At 47.1% G+C, this 20,119-nt stretch overlaps 1 protein-coding gene across 2 annotated transcripts in view; it reads left to right on the forward strand.

Moving 5' to 3' along the window:
- Positions 1-19,542, forward strand: part of LOC144143387 (nose resistant to fluoxetine protein 6-like) — a 69,451-nt gene extending 49,909 nt beyond the window's left edge. The window contains exons 10-15 of one of the 2 annotated variants that reach the window (XM_077675155.1): positions 2,574-2,656; positions 6,371-6,493; positions 7,860-7,908; positions 10,668-10,854; positions 17,177-17,319; positions 18,907-19,542. In XM_077675155.1, the coding sequence (XP_077531281.1) occupies positions 2,574-2,656; positions 6,371-6,493; positions 7,860-7,908; positions 10,668-10,854; positions 17,177-17,319; positions 18,907-19,203 (882 nt within the window). In that variant the 3' untranslated portion in view covers positions 19,204-19,542. Of the gene's footprint in view, positions 1-2,573; positions 2,657-6,370; positions 6,494-7,859; positions 7,981-10,667; positions 10,855-17,176; positions 17,320-18,906 lie in introns of both variants that reach the window. The other variant, XM_077675151.1, reaches the window with a different exon arrangement.
- The last annotated feature ends 577 nt before the right edge of the window (positions 19,543-20,119 follow it).

Here is a 20,119-nt window from a genome sequence, read left to right on the forward strand (position 1 = left end):
ACAGCCCACGTATTTTAGACTCTAATGTGATGAGACACTGAGACAATGTTCGCGGCTCTCTTTGGTGTGCCTTTAAACAAGAATATGTGTGGATGTAGGAAACACCAAGAAGTAAACAGTGTAGCACACCCCCGTTTTCGCCGGTAAAACGCCGGTGCAACCCGCAAGTCATAATTGGAAAATACCCTGGAAAGGGCTTCGTTGACGCCGGCGACGTAAGGGATTGCCGCCCTGGAGTGGAATGTTCGCCTCGGTGCATCTTCGGCAGGATGCAAAATTCGCTGTTCGATTTGCTTGATGAATTACCGCGGGTACCCGTTCTGAGGTAGTTCTGGTTGAATCTTCTTTAGTTGCTTCTCCCCGGTGCAAATGAGCTTGGCGCGGGTTACCAAGGAGGAAAAAACAGATGTCTTGTGGCCAACGGGGTGGCAGGAGGCAAAGTTGAGGTACTGGCCTGTGTGGGTCGCTTCCAGGGTATTTTCCAATTATGACTTGCGTGTTGCCCACGTGCCCTGCGCAAAACTTCGCGGCAAGCTAGTGAACGTGAAGGACAAGCTACCGAAAGAAAAGTACCCTGGTGTCATTTACAAGATCCCGTGTGGCGACTGCGACTGCGTATACGTTGGTGAAACTGGAAAGTTCCCGAGACGCCTCAAAGAACACCAGCGTGACGTAAACAAAAAAAAACTCCCAAGCATTTCCCCGAGGGTGAACATGGTTAAGTGCGAATGCACGGGGTGATGCTATGAGGGGGAGTAAAGTTAAAATCCGTTGGCATTCGCCCGTGAGCGCGCGCGAGCCGACCCACGGAGGTCTGGCAGTTTATCGCTGCATATATAGGGGGGTACGCCGCGCCGAGCGCGCCGAGCCAGGTGGCTGAGAGAGGAGGCGAGCGCAAGGGGAGAGGGACAGCGGCGCACAGCAGCTACAGCCGAGCGAGGGGGAGAGGAGAGAGTGTGACGTCACGGTGGAGAGAGAGGCGCGCGGCAGCTGCTGGGGAGAGAAGGCGCGCTGTGACGTCATACCATGACGTCACGGTGCGAGGAGCGGCGCGGGGAGCGGCGCGCACCCGCGCAGCCACGGCGAGGAGGCGGAGCGAGCGCGGTCACGTGGTGAAGTGACGTCACCGCGCCGTTGCTACCGACGCTCCTCTCCGCTCCACGCCGTTGCTAGGGAGAGGAGGACTGCGGACGCCGCCGCCGCCGCCGCCGCCGGCGGTGGAAGGTTTGGGGTCGCTTATAAAGTGCATTCGCACTGTAAAGAACGCCACTGCGAATGCTCTCGCAGAACACGCGGAAGCCCATAATCACCAAATTGACTGGGACAGTGCCACAATCACCGCCAAAGAAAGAAATGCAACAACCAGGCTCCTCGTTGAATCACTTTTTATTCAAACGACATCAGATACCATCAACCGGACAGAGGGAATATGCCCGGTATTTACGCACGATCATTACGACGCATCTTGACAGCATGAAAACCGCGACGACGTCTTGCCTCGCCTCATTGTGAACAAGGATTCCGTAGGGGATCCGAAACGTCAATTTTATTCTTTTGACTTGGTCAGTGATCGCAATTTTATTATGAACTTACCACCTGACCAGACGGACTTCCGTCGAACCCTGGACTACGTACGGTGTTTTGTTTGAAGAATAGAGCTCTACAAATTAATGACCGCTACTTAAATAGGTGTTTCAACTGGGCCACCTAAAATAAACCTTCCGCACCAGTAGATTCTTACCGATTTACCCAATGGTTTACAGCAACGGGGTTTTATTCACGAGAGTGCTGGTTTGGGCCTGTTGATAGAACATTGCAAATAATTTTTTTTGCGAAAGATTGCCTTACGGCATAAGAAAATATTTTCAGATGTACAACACTGCACCCGTAGCGCGCAAAAATTCAAGAAGAGACCGGTGCTGGGACCCCCATATCTAGCGCTTTTGATCTGGGGGTATGGCATTCAGGATGGAGCCCTGTGCCTCGGAGGTGTTGCGTTCGGGCGTCTCTAAGGCCTGGGAAAGTCCAGAGCAAATGTTCAACGTCAGCTTTTGACGCAGGAAGCACACAGAAGGGGTACGTGTCCGCAAACGGCGCGTGATAGCAGGAAGGCCAAGCGTGTGTAACTGCTGGGGATAACGCCACCCCAACCCGAAGCCTCCGCAGCACGACCTTCTCCCAACGAGCGAGCCCACTGGGGGGGGGGGGGGGGGTCAGTTCCACGCGGTGGAAGTAAAGCATGCGTGGTTCATGTCAAAGAATTGAAGCGCTAGAACAACAGCGACAGGCGAATAGACATGGTGAAATTGTATTATGACGTGGCCCAGTGTTCACGTGTATACATATGTATTCGTCTGCAAATAACTGTTGGAATTACGCCTTGCGTGTGCCTTCTCGTCTTGCGTGTGCCTGTCCCTGTCCTAGCGCTTCAATTCTTTAGGGTTTTATTGCACTTTTACAGAAACTTTGCTACAACGATTAAGCATGTGATGTTTCTGGTTCTTACGGAGGTGAAAGCGTTTGATTGCCCCGATATAACCATCCCATCCCCTCGTTTTTCATCCCCGGTGCAGTGCTTGCTCCACCTGTGGTACGTGAGCACGGACGTTCAGATCTTCCTCGTGATAGCATTTCCGCTCACCATCCTTTTCCTAAGGTAAGGCCCCCAGCACCTGAAAGTGTCCCCGTGCACGCTTTGACGGACTCAGCCCTGACGCGTGATCTGGTGTGGATGTAATTTTTAAACGAACGTTGAGCACCATTCCTTCCGTAGCTCAAACAGGCATGTAAAGGACGTTCAAGTTCGCTGAGGAAGGAAGGCGGTTTATTTAAAAATCACGAGTAATTCTAGTGATAAAAGAAAAGATCACCGATGATTTTATATATGATCACCGCTTATGCAACATGTTTACTGTCATCCAGTATTTTATGAGAAGAAAGGCGTGGGCGTTTAGAAGTTGCCCCCAAGCAGGCTTCTCAGGCCGACATATTAAGACTGTGTCGTTTAATACACGCAAAAAATAAAAATTTGCCCCACTCTAGCCTTTAGCATTTTTGCTTGTATACCATCTCCTCTTGAATTTTATGAAAAACGTTGAAAGTGTCTTGCTATGGTAGGGACATGAGTCTAGTGTACTTGAATTGGTCTTAGGGCACTTTCGGAACGGAAAGCAGCTCTAAGGAATTTTCTGTGTTACTAATGAAGACTCCCGTTAAGACAAACTCGAAGGAACCATGCAAACTTGTCCGTCTTTCCAGAAGCTCGTATTAACAGAAGTGCCTATCTCGGTCTTCGATAGCTCTCACTTCTGCTGAAATATTGCCTTTTTGTGAAGCCGAGACACAGAGAGAGAAGCGTTTTATTGAAGATGAAGAAATTCGGGGAAGCTTGCACTCACGCACAATAATTGAATGGCGAAGCTTTTGTAGGTGAGCATTGGAGGACACGTAGTTACGTTTCAGTTTCATTGCTTATTTGCATAGTTGCGGCGCTATCGTCGTCATATGCAGCGAAGAGGTCGTCGTCTTCTTCGCGACGAGTCACGGATGCAAAGTCATCCTCAGCATTGTAGTCCACCAGCTCAACTGGCGAAGCTTGCACTATATCGCGCAAGACTTGAACCATAGTGAAGCTGAAGGATGTCTTTATATGTGAGCACTGAAGGACACATCACCACGCATTTGTACAAGTTTAAAATTGTTTATTTACATGTTCCGTCGTTGCTTTGCACTCTGCTACTACCAGTAGTCATCGTGATATGCATCGATATTGTCGTGTTCCTCATGCATTACATGCGCGGTAGCGCTTGACGACTGCGCTGGAGTTTTTTTTTTTTTATTTGGCTGAAGCTACTGCGCGAGCCGGGGACTCGGCGGTCGCCGCGAGGCCTGTGCTAACGAACGCTCCGCATTTACTGGGTATTTTTTCCTGCAACACCGAAATTACTGCTTGTACAACCGCTCCCCTGTTCAAATGGGGAGGTGAAACCGACGTAGGCTTTATCCGTATGCCTGGTTTGATAGGCATGGCAAGCACAAAGAGTAGTCTCGCAGAATCCGCGGCTGATAAGTCAGGTAGCCGTGGCGCGGTATGTGGCGGTGACGCGGGCTCACATGTTCCCGCTGAGGGATGGCATTGCTCACGAGTTTCTCTGCTCGCAAATAAAAGTTTTCGTCGTCGCGTTATTTCCTCGCCTTGTTTTTCTTTTTTTAACGTGAAGCTTCCGGTGCGTCATTTGCGCCGTAGCTACGCGTAAAACCAAAACGCCCTGCAGGAAAGCCAAGTTTACACCATGGTTTCCCAAAGGGGACATGATGATCATGATGATAAAACACGACGCGCCTCACGAAAAAAAAAAAAAACGCCTCCCGTCATCGGAATCGAACCCGGGTCGCTCGCGTTATGAAGCCGACATGTATAGTATTGCGACAAATTCCGACGCCGTCGAAGCAGTTTGCATTTCGGGCTTTTACTTTGACTCAGGTTGCATGGGAGGAAGCTTCGCGATTTAGCCACCTTTCTCTTAATCAAGAAAGGGGCTGGAATTTTTTTGCGAGTACGATGTGTGGTTGATCGGCCACTTGTTTTTTTTTTTTTTCTTTTCTTTCGCTTTACCGCCGGCTCCGCGGGTGGGGGTTGGTGGGGGTGGCAGATTCATCCGGGGGTTTTCATTCTTTGCTTCTCTCGCAGTGACGTTCCGAGGCACGGAGATAGTCGCTTCGCGCCATTTACGCAGTTTCTTTCTTTCTTTCTTTCTTTCTTTCTTTCTTTCTTTCTTTCTTTCCGTCCTTCTTTCTTTCTTTCTTTCTTTCTTTCTTCATTGCTTTTTTTTGTGTTCACTTCGGTTGCCTGAGTGCCCCGCCAAGCTTCAGCGGCAACTGCGAAAGTTCGTCTTAACAGAATACGTGTGAAAAGGATCGTCTTAAACGGATTTTTTTTTTTTTGCATTTAGTTTGTGGAAAACCAAACAAACATACCCATGTTGTTCGGTTTATCTGATAATTCGGCTTTAGCGAGTTTGTCTTCACGGGAATCTACTGTATTTGTAATTACAAAAGTAATTATTTGTTTTTAGGGGCCAGTAACCGCACCTAATGCGTAATACATACATACGTAAGATCTTATTTTAACAGCAAGGCTGTTTAAGCTAGAGCTTGGTCCAGCGGCGTTCGCAAAATGTCTTCGCAAAAAAAATACCAAGAAAAAATACCGAGCGCACGTGGCCGCCCGGCGTCGTCCATACTTACGCGTGGCCTTGCACCACGTGAGGAGCTCACAAAAAACAACCAAGAAACAGTCCACATGCGCCCACGCCTGAAGCGCATGGGGAGCACAAGACAGCTCGCGCTACAGACGCCGAGTTCGCGAAGCCGGTTGCCGCCGGTTCTAGCGCGTGCTAACGCGGTCCTCTTTGGGAGAGGTGCGAAAGCATGCGAACAAAATGATCCGGAACTGCCAGTCATGGAGAACTTTCAGCGGTAAGTTCGGAAATCTATGTGAGGTGCAACAGCCGGGTCTCCGACGAAGGGGTAGGGATCACCAGCTCTGCTGATACTCCAGCCTTGCACCATTAGCGCAAGCTGCGCCAATTTTTTTTGTTTTCAAAGGCATTATTTGACGTGCAAGTGTGATCAGCTTACCTTAACCCTTTGGCAGGTCTAATTTGTCACAGCGCGTCCCAATTAGCAACCGCGGCCTGCGAAGAAGTAAATTTGGGGAATGACGAGGCCGGATCGCAGAAAAGTCATGAAAAATAGTCATTCTTGCATTGTGCCATGGCGCACCACAGACCACCGTTTTTGAACTTGGCGCTGTCCCTGGACTTCTTTCGCGGTATGACTATGCGATTATTGAGGGCGCATCTGGTTCCTTTCGATTGGACCACTTTAATGCTAGTATAAAGCTCACACCCTGATGGGTCTTTTTTCTGGTTTTCTGTTAGGACGTCACTGGCAACGAAATTTCGAAGTTAGTAAATACTGGTGATAATTTTTCACGGAAACAAATTTCTTCCGGAGACAAAATAGAGTTTAACGAATTACCACAGGGAATTTATCTGAAATAGAGCAATGGTATATGTTGCCTTTGTTGTACTTTATAATCCCTTGTCTTTAATTTCGTGAAGTGTTGCGGGGTTCTTGCAGGCGTGCGTCAGTGAACTATTGTCTGGAGGGAACATGAGGTATCCACACACACAAAAAAATCTCCCACTGAAACAAATGCCGCAACATCATCACCCAGCAAAAAATGCATGTGCACGACTCGCTGCACGGCTTGCAGGCTTCTTTTTGTCTCCTTGTGACGTACTTCGAGTACCATACCGCGCATGAGTGCAAGTTACAGTTTCTATTGTGTTATTATTTCTTTTAGGCATCGTAAACTCGCACTGTTCGCGTCCAGTGTCATCATAGTAGCCTTCTGTATTCTGGTATCCCTGCAAACTCACTTCTGGCACCTACTTTACTCGGGAACAACCACCTCCAATGACGTTGTGTAAGTATGTAGGTAATACAAGAAATCTCGCGTTACTTTTTCATTGTTCAATTGTAGGCTCTGGCTAAGTTTTTTCAGTGCAGATGTCCCTCAAGATTTATTTTAATTAACTGGTGATTTTTAGTTTTATATTTGGTTTCTTTCTGTTGCTGTTTGCATCGTGACAGCGTTATGTTTTAATGGCTGTACTGTTGTTTGTTTCCCGATGTATGAACTTCCACACTACTTCTATGCAGAGGGGCAGGATATGTAAAAAGAATAAATAAATAAATAAATAAATAAATAAATAAATAAATAAATAAATAAATAAATAAAATATAAATAAATAAATAAATAAATAAATAAATAGTAAGGTGCACCAAATTCTGAAACCCTGAAACAAAACAGAATGTATTAACATGTGGGACCTATTTTTGAACTGAGGCATAGTCGGCCACGCTTCACAACTGTGAGCTGCGTAAAACCTTTGTTTACTTTTTGGTTTTGTTAGATGGTGCTGGATAACAGAAAAAAAATAGTTTTTTACCTGACTTCAAAGAACCTGCTAAGCTGTTAGAGGTAATAGGGTTTTTATTTGTATTTTCAAAATACCTTATCCTACACTAGGAAAAAAATCGTTGTATAATGGCGCACATCATCGCGTTAAGCCTATGACAATCTCCTTATTCAGGTTGCCTTCCTGTGGCAGAAGGCTAGAGGAAATAGTCGGGCGTGGACAGGGACGGTAGTTTTCGTAGCCGCCTGTAGCCACTTCAGTTCCGAGTGCAACCTTTTGCGCTTGTCCTGGAAATTTGGCCATTCTGTCACCCCACCGTTTATTTTGTCTATCTGATATCTCTGCACAGCTAAAATACGCTACAACAGTAAAAGAAGCTACGAAAATTGTTCGACTGAATATTGTACACCAGCAATGGTAGGAAAGAACAAAATGTCAATAAAATTACCGAAAACGCTCCTGGTGACAGAACGCGTAGAGAAATAGAAAGGGGCATGCCTGGCAATCGCGGTGCGGAAACGTTTTTAACGAAAGATAATACATTTGGTACATGCTCCCTATAGCCGACGTTTTTATGCAGCTTGGACGAATCTTTCCTTTGGCGATATCTACTTTCGCGCCGCCTTTTGTTCAGGTGGCCCAACACCACAGGAAAATTTGCTGATTGCGGACACCAAGAAATTCAGGCTGTTTGCACTGTACCATGAAGACATGGTTTAGGTGCACATCTCCCAAATCCAGTCGTATTGCAGGCTCAAAAGCCCCCAAAACTATCTTGTAACACGTATTAGTTGCCCTTACGTTATCTCTGTGACGTAACGGACTAGAAAAGAATTTTTTCATGCAGCTTTTATTCTTTTTTTCTTCTAGACGGATTGTGGACACCATTGAACTAATCTACCTCCGGCCATTTACACACGTGAGCACGTACATTTTCGGCGTCGTCATGGGCTACGTGACGTTTCGGTACGGCGAAGCGAAAATTGGGCCGGTACGTTATAACTATGAGTTAATATCGATTGGGTTGCCTGAATAAGGAAGATTTCATTTTGATGCACTTGTAATCAAATGGTCGTCGAGAAAAAATCAGGAATAAATATTGGGTGTTGTCAGTTTGTTCTAGCTTGAACTACTTCTTGCGGCACCAGTCATTAACGAAACCCATTCTTGTAAACATTGTGTCCGTGAAGATCTACCAAAAGTGCAAAGCATCTCATATTACTAAGCACAGCATTATCCCTGAGGATAGTTACGTAACTCAGTAACCAAATAAACCATTGCAATAAACAATATAAGTAGGTCATCAACCACCAATGGATTGTTTAACAACAACGTAGTAGGAAATAATTGATTTATGGGTATTCATTTGTTAGTGATTACTTTACACTGATCATTTGTTAATAATGATTTATTCAGTGATGCGCTTTTTCTTTGAACCATTTTCACCAATTGACTAAACTAGATAATCATCATTTTCTTGTTTTTTTTAATACATGAATAAATGATTGCGGAGCTCTTACACCGCCCACAATTTATACAATTATCGTAGGAGGATTCGAGGATATACTACTTGGCTCATCTTTTGGCGGAAAGAGAAATTTCGTTCTAAAGACTTATCCACTCCTGCTACTGGCTTTACCTGTGGATAAAATCAGCACCTGCCCCGTGCGTATGCAAGGCTTCGAGGTGGGCCAGTGGATTTTAAAGCAAAGTATAAGCGGTCATATTGAGTAAGGTGATTACCACAAACATTTTCTTTTCTGTGGGCTAAATTTGTTTATGTGGGAATGACATATTCAAACTAAATCCATCAACGTCCTCCCTCGATGGGTGAGGATGGGACAGCAACAGCTGAGCGTGTCTCCGCAACACGGGCGAAATGCAGCGCCATTTAGTGGACACATGGCTGTGGACTGGCTGCTTCCTTTACAGCAGTGTATTATTATTACTTATTGTTAGCTTGTCATTAGCAGAATTATTACTAAACCTACGGAAGAGCGTATGTGTATGATGTCGCATAGTAATACGTCTCCACGCGTCGTGGCTATGTATTAGTAAGGTCTGCCATAAGTGCCCTTTTGAAATCTTCGCGCCGATTGCGGTGTGCATAGAGCTACCCTCATGCGGTCATAATACGGACTTCATCCTCCTTCGTTACGTGTTCTTCCTGTAATGAAACCATACGTTTAGGTAAGCATGCGAATTAGGTTTAAGCGCCATGCACGACTTCGGGAAAAAGATGTTGATAGGACAGAGGCGTACTAACACTTTATTTCGCGTTGACGGCGATTATAAAGCTCTTAAAATACATGTTATAGTGCTCCAAAGACACGTGGAAAAGCATGACGGTGGCTGCGCAATCTAATCGCTCAGACAGTCGATCTCGGAAGAAAAGAGATATACGGATGACTTGCTAACGCAACTACCCTCCATCTTGTTAATCACGTAGGCCTCAAAACATTATGTTATGTGGGTTATTGGGAATGCTTTTAAGCGAGCAGCATGTTGGAGCGCTGAAAAGGGAAAACCCACAGAATACTGCCGAGAAGGCTGCCGTGATGCCATACCTGCATAGCATTTCGCACCGAAACTAGAAGAATGTAGAGCGTGCCGTTGTACGTGTAGTTTTCAGTGCACCAAACAAACTGGGTTCTATGTGCCGCAAAGTGAGCCGTTGGGAGCCCAGGCGACCTGTATGTACAAAAACACATTTTACTCCGTTTGTAGGATGTCAAAAGGATGGGGTCTACGAAATTGGATTACGAATTTACGAAACAGGGCGCTGCCTCAATGAACGATTGCTGAAGCATGGTGCGACATTGAAAACAGAAACAGGAAGCCACTCGGCGCTAAATGGCAAGACTCATTGCACCACCAACGTCTGCACGCCAGAATTGGACTAGACAAGAGTATTGAAGGCGTAGAGTAAACAGCGATAAAGGGAAGTTCTGAGGACTACATGATCAACGCGATGGAGGACAGATGTGTTGGCAAGTCATTCGCGGACATGTATTCTTGCGAGATCGACTATCTTGACGATTAGAGTGCGCAGCTGCCGTCATGCCTCTACAAGTATCTTTGGAGCATTATGACATGTGTTTTCACAGCTTTATAAACGCCCTAAATGCGAAATAAAGTGTAGTTAGTGCGGCTCTGTCCTATCAATATCTTTTTCCTGAAGTTGTGCTTGGCGCTTCAACCCAATTCTTATGATGGCATTGATTTGATTGATTGATTGTAGGTTTTACACGCCAACGCAACGCAGGCGATGAGGCGCGCTGTAGTGGAGGGCTGCGGATTAATTTTGACCACCTGGGGATCTTTAACGTGCGCCGAAATCTTGTACACACGGGCGTTTTTGCTTTTCGCCTCAATCAGAAAAGCGGCCGCCGCGGCCGCGAATCGAACACGCGACCTCGTGCTCAGCAGCGCAACGCCTATGATGGCATGCCAACCAGCCCGTATCGACACATTAATTGAGTTTAAGTAGGCGTTCTCTGAGACAGTTGCCGATGACATTTTCAAACTCCTATTGCTGCAAACCACATGCATGCAGTCAAACTTAGTTTCAAGGGAAAAAGGATATCAGTTGCTGGTATATAGTGGAAGCTTAATACTAGTATGAGTAGGGTTCTATATTTTGCTGTTCCTTTCTCATCAATCTTCTCTCTCGCGCAGGTTACTCAACTAGCCCATTGGATCCTGTCTCTTGCGCTCACTGGCTTCGTGCTGTTTATCACACTACCGTGGAACAGAGGCAACCCACCGGACGAAATCACCACTGCCATCTACGCGGGATTCCACCGCTTCGTCTGGGCCCTGGGCCTCGCGTGGCCCTCGTACGCATGCGCTACAGGCAGAGGAGGTGCGTGGGGTAGCGCGGGTGCTTGATGATACGATACAATGTCTGTTCACGAAACAGCTTGAATGGCACCCATTTTGAGAGCTCCTCTTTTACGAGATTCTTTGCAAACGTGATGTTAAAGCACCAGGGCTCATTGCTCTTTATACGAAACGCACAACGCCATAGGTTGTGCAGACAGGTGATGGAGTGTTTTTGTACTTGTGCAAACCCACACACAAAGCTACGATGCCGTTTTCTCTTTTCAGCTGAGGGATCACATGTACGTGATGGTGCAGGCGCAGTTAAAGGCGATGAGTTAGCAAGAACACAAGACAAAGCGCTTTCAATGGTGCTTTCGTTTTCAATAGCGCCTTTCCCGTCATGAACGTATAGAACCACGCCCAACTGGCAGTTCTTCTCGGGGATCACCATTCCACTTAGCTGAATGACAAAACACTGTTGCTTATGAAGAGTGACTGGGGTCCCGCTTTGGAGAAGGAGAAAAGGGGGCAGTCTTCTCTTCTGTCCATGTATTCGCCACTCCTCGTTCCACTTCCAGTGCAACCGTGTGCTAAACACCCGTCGCGGGAGACCTGTGACGGGTCTTTAGCACACAGGAGACCAAACACAGCGGACAACCTTGACATTGTTGGATCATGGCAGCTTTTGCGTGTAGAGCGGTTCCCGTGCATTGGCTCAGTGGCGCGCTCTCCCCATGAGTCGCCATATTAACCTATGCCCAGGGCTGCTTATGACAAAACGCGCTGCAGCTGCATGGTTTCTACGTAATAATGGCGTTCCCTGCTGGCGTTGGGCGAATAGGCTGCTACCGGGTCCAACCTCCACTGAGACAGTTTACCAGCACCAGGGCTTAAATTCACGATGTTGTTCGCTTGTAAGAATGAAAAGCACAAATGCCCTTCGATACGAGATTTTGGCGCACGTTAAAGATCCCCAGATGGTCAAAACTATTCCGGAGCCCTCCACTACGGCGCGCCTCATCGCCTGCGTTGCGTCGGTGCGTTAAAACCTATAATTAACCAAAGTGCAGTATTGGGCGAGTTGGTTATCCATCATACCTTAACAGCGCAACAAAAACACGGACTTTAGCTGAGGTACACAGGACGAGCGCTGACTTTCAACTGAGCTTTTATTGGAAAAACACATATTTATACCCCATACACCTACACACACGTGCTATAAATGCATACAACAAAACAATCGATTCATCATAGCGGTGCTATGACGCGCCACACACGCTCTACAAATTCCCATTAAGAACACACGCACTTGAACTGATAATAAGCCCTCTCAAGCCATGACACACGTGTCGCGCCCCCAGATTACTTTATATGTTGCGTTCCTTCCCCCTTGCAAAAATTCAAGTTCCTTGGATGACAGAGCAACCGAAGGTACGCTGACGCTGATGGGTAATCATTTCTGAACATGGAACATGGCAGAAGTGTTTGTCCATGTACCTTCAAAAAGGGCTAGGGCTGTTGATGTTAGACGACCCTTTCAGGAACTCTGAAGATGTAATTACTTTCCTAGCAACTGGCAGCACCGCAGGGGTTTCAGCCTTCTCAATAGACATTAAGGACCTATATTACTCCTTGCCACATGAAGGGTTGATGACCTGTGTTGAAGAAGGAATTGATAACTATGGTGTGGTAGCATTTCAAAACGAAGTAGGAGTGTCAGCCAGAGGTTTTCTTAGCCTGTTTTCTATGTATTTAGTTTCTACGTTTGCGAAGTGGGATGGCAATGTGTACCTACAAACTAATGCTGTGTGTATAGGCTCTTGTATAGCCCCAGTTCTCAGCGACCTGTATTTGGCATGCCTTGGACGAAAAGTGGCCAGTGAATTGGGGGATATGGGTGTTCTCAAGGTTGTTCGCTACGTAGATGATTTTTTAGTGTTCCTAGACTGCTTGGGTGCACCCGGTGGCGAGCAGGTGCCGGAAGTGTTAGGTGTGTTCCAGAAATGCTTTCACCCGTTGACGTTGACGCATGAAGTACCAGAGAATAACGTTTTGAGGTTCCTTGACCTGCGACTGCAATTTTTTTAGAACCACGTTTGCTGGCAGTATGAGCCCCGTAGTAATAAGCCACTACTTCCTTTCTCATCGGGTCACTCCAAGCTGGTGAAAAGGGCGATAGTGAAGATGTGCCTTACTAATGCACTAAGACGATCGTGCCCCCACAGGATGCAGGATAGCATCCATGCACAAGAAGCGCGCCTGCATAGCTCTGGCTATCCACATGACGTGGTGACGTCTGTGGCGGGGCAGGTTCTGAGGGAGCTGAAGAAGAACCGCCGCCGGAGCGAGGGCGAGGCCACGGTTGCGGTAGAAAAGGAAAAAGAAAAAAGGAAGGTTGCAGTGATTCCATACATACATAATATAGCCCATAGGCTGGAAAAAAATAGGGAATGCCGCTGACGTACAAGTGGTTTTTTCCGCCCCTCGCAAACTGGGGGCCCTTTGCAAAAAGACGTACCTCCCGAGAAAGGATTCCCACAAGTGCTCCATTGAGCACAAAACGAAGTTCGTCCCATGCGCAAAGTCGGTAATCTATGAGATTCCTTTGCCATGCGGAAAAAAGTACGTGGGCCAGACGGGAAGGTGTCTTAATACAAGGCTCCGGGAGCATAGCAACAACGTACGTAGGGCAGTTAGGCAGTTAGCGCAGTTACGCATTCACTGCCGAGATTGCAAAGGCACCACCGGAAAGTGCATTCCCATGTTCGACAAATGCGAAGTCATTCAGCGCCATAGTGACCAGATGACAAGGGAGATAGTGGAGGCAGCGAAAATCGCTAGGTTGGGGGAAAAATGTGTCAGCGTACCTTCGGTTGCTCTGTCAGCCAAGGAACTTGTATTTTTGCAAGGGGGAAGGAACGCAACATAGAAAGTAATCTGGGGGCGCGACACGTGTGTCATGGCTTGAGAGGGCTTATTATCAGTCAAGTGCGTGTGTTCTTAATGGGAATTTGTAGAGCGTGTGTGGCGCGTCATAGCACCGCTATGATGAATCGATTGTTTTGTTGTGTGCATTTATAGCACGTGTGTGTAGGTGTGTGGGGTATAAATATGTGTTTTTCCAATAAAAGCTCAGTTGAAAGTCAGCGCTCGTCCTTTGTACCTCAGCTAAAGTCCGTGTTTTTGTTGCGCTGTTAAGGTATGATCTATAATTAACCCTTTCGGCCCTGGTGGCGTCAATTGACGCCATCACGTTGTAGTTCCTCTAGTGCATACAGAACAAAACCAAAACTGCTAGTTTTGGGGGGAATTGTCCTTCCATGATGCTTATTCGCAACTTTCAACCGCTATAGGTGGCTCCACGAGAAACCCAATATGGCCGTTCGAGAAATTATAAGGCTGAACGGAGTGTATGCGCTGTATGCTAGGTGTGCACAGAGTGGGGTGCCACCGCCTAGCCGCAGCGATGCGCGACTAACGCCAATATGACGGATGAAAGGAAACGCTCCCCTGCAGAAGGCTAAAAGTTTGTGGCGCGGGGTGCTACATATGTTGCTGACTGAAAGGCGGCAGTGGCTTGGCTTGCGTCGTGATTTCTCCCCTTTACCGCAACTGAGTGCTGCTCCTTGCTTTTTTCGCACACTCCACGAAATGTCGCTGCTTCTTTGCGTGGTTATTTATTTGGAGGCCTACTTTTTCTGGCTGCGGCTACGTTTTATTTATTTGTTGGTGCAGTGGTTTGGCGCCAAGAAATTCCGTGGAGTGCACCGCCCAGACTGCCTGTCTTGCCCGCGCGCTGACAGCGTATCGCATCGTGTCTTTACCTCGCGTCGACCCCACCATGAAGGCAGGCGTCGCGAAATTGTGGTGCTTTTCTCGGCGCCTGCCTTCGTGGCAGAATCGGCGCGACTAAGGTAGTTTGTGACGTCTAGGGTACCATATATTGTACTAAGCTTTCACTGCACGAGCACGACGCCTGCCCTGGTGACAGGTTCGACGTTACGATTGCAGTTTGCGTATACTATGGTAACTTCGCGATTTCATTAGAACGCGTGACGACTATACGGTGCCGTTTCATGACGCCTGCCTTTGCGACGTCGCCCACGCGACAATGGCAGTGCGCGGCGACTGCAGCAACATTTCACGGTGCCTACCTTCGTGGTGGGATCGACGAGACGACCGCAGCTTGCGATGAGACGAAAACTAGCGATTCGCTTTCAGGGTGCGACAATTATCATTGTAACATTACGATACCCTTTCATTACACGAATACGGCACTTTCACTGCGCCTTCCTTCGTGGCGGCGTCGTTGCGATGCAGCGCGCGACTGCGGCAAGCTTTCTCAACGCCTGCCAACGTAGCGTGGCCTTTCTTTATGAGTGCGTGATAGGCTTCCCAATTCGAATCTTGTAAGAATCCATTCCTTCTTGAGGTGGACATCAATCGGAAACAAACGGGGGTTTGCCTTGCCGCGGCACTGCGGTACGCAACGCTTTTACTAACGTGGACTGAACGCACGCGCGACGTTTGCGCTTCTTGTGTTCCTGCGTCTCTCGCCTGTGTTTATGCTTTTTTCGCTAAACAAGACCGTGGACCATCGACAACAACCAGCCCGAAGCCACACTCAACTAAACGTAAACACATATAGAGAAAAATCGATGTTTGGGTGCAGCGTTTGCAGCCGACGTAGCGGCGTATAATCTTTCGACTGGTTCCGGCGGCCACCGCGCGGCGGCGCCACTGTTCGTGAAAGCTGCGAATTGCGATAGATATCACTCTTGTTTCATTTTAGTGGAGCTACTCGCTACAAAAAAAGTAAAAGTTCCGGTGAAGTTAAAATTACGACACTGAGGCTAAAAAAATGGCTGTCTCAGTTCTATTCCCAAGCTTGTAAATCTATAAATATGTGCACTACGAAGCCGAAATTTTGTTTGTAGGTTCATGTACTCAAAACGTTTAGGAAAATGTACAAAAGTGATCTCATTGCTCTGCACAAAATTTTTAATTACCAGATGTCTTAATTATATGCCTCATTAATAAATTTGTTATTACTTTTACTTGCAGCGCTATTTTTCGTTTGTGTTCTTATGGGACTCTAAAATTTACGTAAACACACAGGAAACACTGTTTTGCTTGAAATTGAAAAGTCTTGGAAGAAAGGGTTAATAAGAATGACTCGTGCCTGGCTGCCCTTGTCTGGCTTTATTCTTTTACGGTGCCTTCTGCAAGGCGCATTCATGCTCATCTCGCGCCACAAGTATGCAGACTAGGTCCAATAAAAACTATAACCAAAGACTCCTCTGAAGTGAACTTCACATCCGGGTGATTATTACGTTTTAGTGGTTTCAATGCTACAATTAGGCGGTCATGGGCACGTTACTGGGGAAAAGTAACAGTGTTTCAGCTACAGTTACCTAAGCCAAAAAAGAAGCTATGTTACAGTTACAGTTCCTGCGGAAAAGTAACGAGGTTACTTTTTCGTTGGTGTATAAAACTAAGTAATAGATCCCAAACAAAATGACAGAGTTTATTATTAGAAGCGTACAAGGGCATTCAGGTAGTCAAAATTGCACGTGGTAAAACCCGATACAAAGAAAACCTAAAAGGGAGCACGCTCAATCCCAACCCCAACAAACATTGTGTACGCCTCATTTTGTTACATTATCATTTTTGTCGGTGCACCCTTGGTGTGGGGTAATTTATTTGCAAAATGCATTGTAACTTCGGATGAGCTGTTTGTGAAAGTTGGCATCCGAGAGCTGCTCTATTTTAAGACGCTTAATCGCCAGTTTTCTTTTTCCTGTTTCCGCTCGCCTCGAGACGAAGGCAAATATATAATGAGCTTGAAGACCGACCTCAAATCTCGTTCTTCTGCAGGGAAAATAATCCTCCTCTGCTAAACTTCAATGGGAGCCGTGTTGCGGAAAGGTGAAAGGTGGAGAAAATATGGGAAAAAAAGAAAGTCCGTAAAAGTGGAAAGCGCGATGTGCACGTCGGCCTTTAATTAGTATTGCTATTAAATATTTTTTTATAAAAAGTGAGTAATGGTAACTGCACCTCTAACGGTATTTCCTGAAACAGTTACTGTGTGAAAAAGTAATGTCTTACAGATACAAGTTACTCTAGCTTAAAAGTAACTAGTTACTTACAAGTTACTGAAAAGTAGCAAGTTACCGATAACGCGTTACAAGTAACTAGTTAGTGCTCAAGATGCTACTTCGTGACACCACATTTGGAGGCGTATAGGCAAATAGTCTTCCGTACCAACCCCTTTAGGTATGGGAAGCAAACTCAAGACTAACAAGATGTCTGCTGGAAGTAACAATCATGCCCTCTGGGGTCTTTTTTTTTTTTTGTCGCAGGTCTGCTGAACGCTTTCTTCTCCTGGAAGGCGTTCATGCCAATATCACGGCTAGTCTACAGCATCTACCTCGTGCATGTTCCCCTTCTATACCTGCGCATGGGCATCATCAAGACACATATCAATATGAATGAATTTTTTCAGGTAAGATGGGAAAACCAATACCATTGTAAACGAGTTTTTCCGGCTGGCTCCTCGACGTCTTATGAAAAATTACACCCATCTCCCTGAAGGGAACCATGAGTAGGATGCGGAGCGTCATGGGGGTTCCGTTTGCGTTTCCGTTATATTTGTTAGCCAAATTTGATGGAAATGTAGTGAACCCCGTAATGCTCATATATCGTACTCATGGTTCCCTTCGGGGAGGTGGGTGTAATTTTCCTTATTGTATGCGTATATACGCGAGTGAGATTGATTGTGGTATCTAAAGTGAAAGTCGTATCTAAGGGTATTTATTTAGGTTTGCACGTCTTCTTACTGTGAGTATGACGGCCTTATGGTCGCTGAAGTGCACAGTCAGTGGATCTCGTAGTAGCGGTTGTATGCAGTCGTCGCCGTTGCAGTTGGTAAAGACGAGATCGATACACGTTCCGTGGATTGTAGTTGGGTGTAATTGCTGTTAGTGTTTGCGCTGATTCTCTCACTTAATTGCGTCACCACACTCACTGACGGGGCTGTTGCTTCCATCCTACTTTATCTGAAGAATCACGGAGTCAAGCGCAAGCACAACCGGAGTTGTTGTTGATGTTGTTGTTCCTCTTCTATGGCACGTACCCACGTGGGGGATTGGCCAAGAAACGGTGGTGTGCGGACGCCGGACCACCGCCGACGCCGCGGGACATACCCCCGAGTATAAGACGTGGGGGATTGGCCAAGAAACTATGGTGTGCGGACGCCGGACCACCGCCGACGCCGCGGGACATACCCCCGAGTATAAGACGTGGGGGATTGGCCAAGAAACTATGGTGTGCGGACGCCGGACCACCGCCGACGCCGCGGGACATACCCCCGAGCATAAGACGCTCCGCATCTAAAAGGCTACGTGCTAGCCCCCAATTTAGGGGCAAGTAATAATCATGGCCGTTCTATTTCCGGTCTGACATCAACCTGCCTAATTAATACGTTGAGGCCAGCTGTTTCCAATGAGCAATTGGTCATGGCAACTGTAAAAGAGTATTACGAGGTTTTCCAAGCTTGAATTGTCCCTATTTAGTCTTGTTTTGGTTTGTGCCCTATACAGATATATTAACGTACGTGTTTACACACGCGCGCGCACGCAGACATACACACGCGTGCACACACACACGCACTCTGACACGCACACGCGTACTCACAGGTGCGCACGCATGCACTCATGAACGCATGCACGCACACAAACACGCACGCACACACATGCACACGTCCGCACACACACACACACACACACACACACACACACACACACACACACACACACACACACACACACACACACACACACACACACACACACACACACACACACAGCGTGTGAGCCAATGTTTCCCCTCGTATTTCGACATTCGCCTGCGGCTGCATTGGTAATCCCTAAAAGTGTGGTAGTTGGTAGGACACATAGCAAGATGTAGAACACGCGGCAAGAAAGACGCCCGTCGTCCGCCGTCGTTCTCGTCGTGTGTACGCTAAATCTTCGTCCGCGTGTGATGCCGCTCTGAAATGCATTGAGTTAACACCTGAAATTCTTTATTCCAGCTCAACACTGCCATCGGCCTGTTTGGAATGAGCCTCTTCCTCGGCTACTTGCTCTACATATCCACGGAGGCTCCCGTGGGGCGCATCGAGAATGCGATCTTCGAAACCACCGTAAACAGAGCCCAGAAGGCGTCCAAGATGTCCGGGACCAAGAAAGTGGCACTGACAGGCAATGACGCAGTTAAGAAAGTGCGCAGTGAAACTGAGACCAAAATCATTATAGAGAACGAAGCTAAGAAGATGGAGAATGCTGGCATTGACAACGCGGCCTATGAGAGCGAAAAGTCCAAGCTCTAAGTCACACGATGGGAAGACAAATGTTTAATCAAGGAAACAGCCAGGTGTTAAACATAGAGAACATCAAGGAACACCCTGTTTTTTTGCATTTTGCGGCACTGGAGCCAGGACACTCTCTGTGGAGTACAATAGTGGTGCATTGACTGAGTTTGCGCTGCTGGTTGCTTCGCCAACTACTTCGTGGAAAAGTGCTTCCGATAGTGATGTAGTGAAAGACAAAGTGGTGTCAGTGGACGTGTTCGTGGCCTTCTGCGCGTGTCTATTTCAATGTTGCATTATACGTCTGTGAGCAAAGCCACAAGAGAAAGGTGGTTAATAAAATGTTTATTACGGGTTGTAGTACAGAAGCCTCATATCACGCCTTCGTCATGGTGTGCCACCGTAGAAATCAGTCCGTTTCTTTTCTCTGGGCAACACTGCGTAGTCATTAAGAGTTTCGCGGGGAGGGGAGCGGGCCAGAGCAGATGGCTTCGCCAGAGAGGGAGCAATGGCCGGGAGAGGCTTGGGTCGTGCCGCTGCGCTAATGACGTATGTACGTGGCACGCTGCTGCGGTGGATGGCTTTTTTGAAGAAATTAGGGGTTGGAACTGAATGCGGGGATGTCACGCTATAAATGTCATTCCGAAGGGTAAAGTCCTCCATATGTCTGCATTGGCTGAGAGCGGAGTTAAGTCACATGGTAGGACAGGGACGTGTTACCATCGCTTTTATAATTAATATCCTACTTATTTTAGTTTCTTTGTATATGCAAAATTGTTTGACAGTACTCGCTGCAACAGAGGAGACCTACTCAAACACGAAATGGTACAGGCTGACCCCCACGTGGTTAGGGAGGTCCCGGGAATCGAACCCGGGACCTTAACGCCGTGAAACCGGCAACCTAACACTGGGCCACCCGAAAGGTCTCAGGGGTACG

Source organism: Haemaphysalis longicornis, unplaced genomic scaffold, assembly GCF_048455015.1.
Source record: "Haemaphysalis longicornis isolate Haplotype H1 unplaced genomic scaffold, Haemaphysalis longicornis Haplotype H1 scaffold_1, whole genome shotgun sequence".
Taxonomy (NCBI): Eukaryota; Metazoa; Arthropoda; class Arachnida; order Ixodida; family Ixodidae; genus Haemaphysalis; species Haemaphysalis longicornis.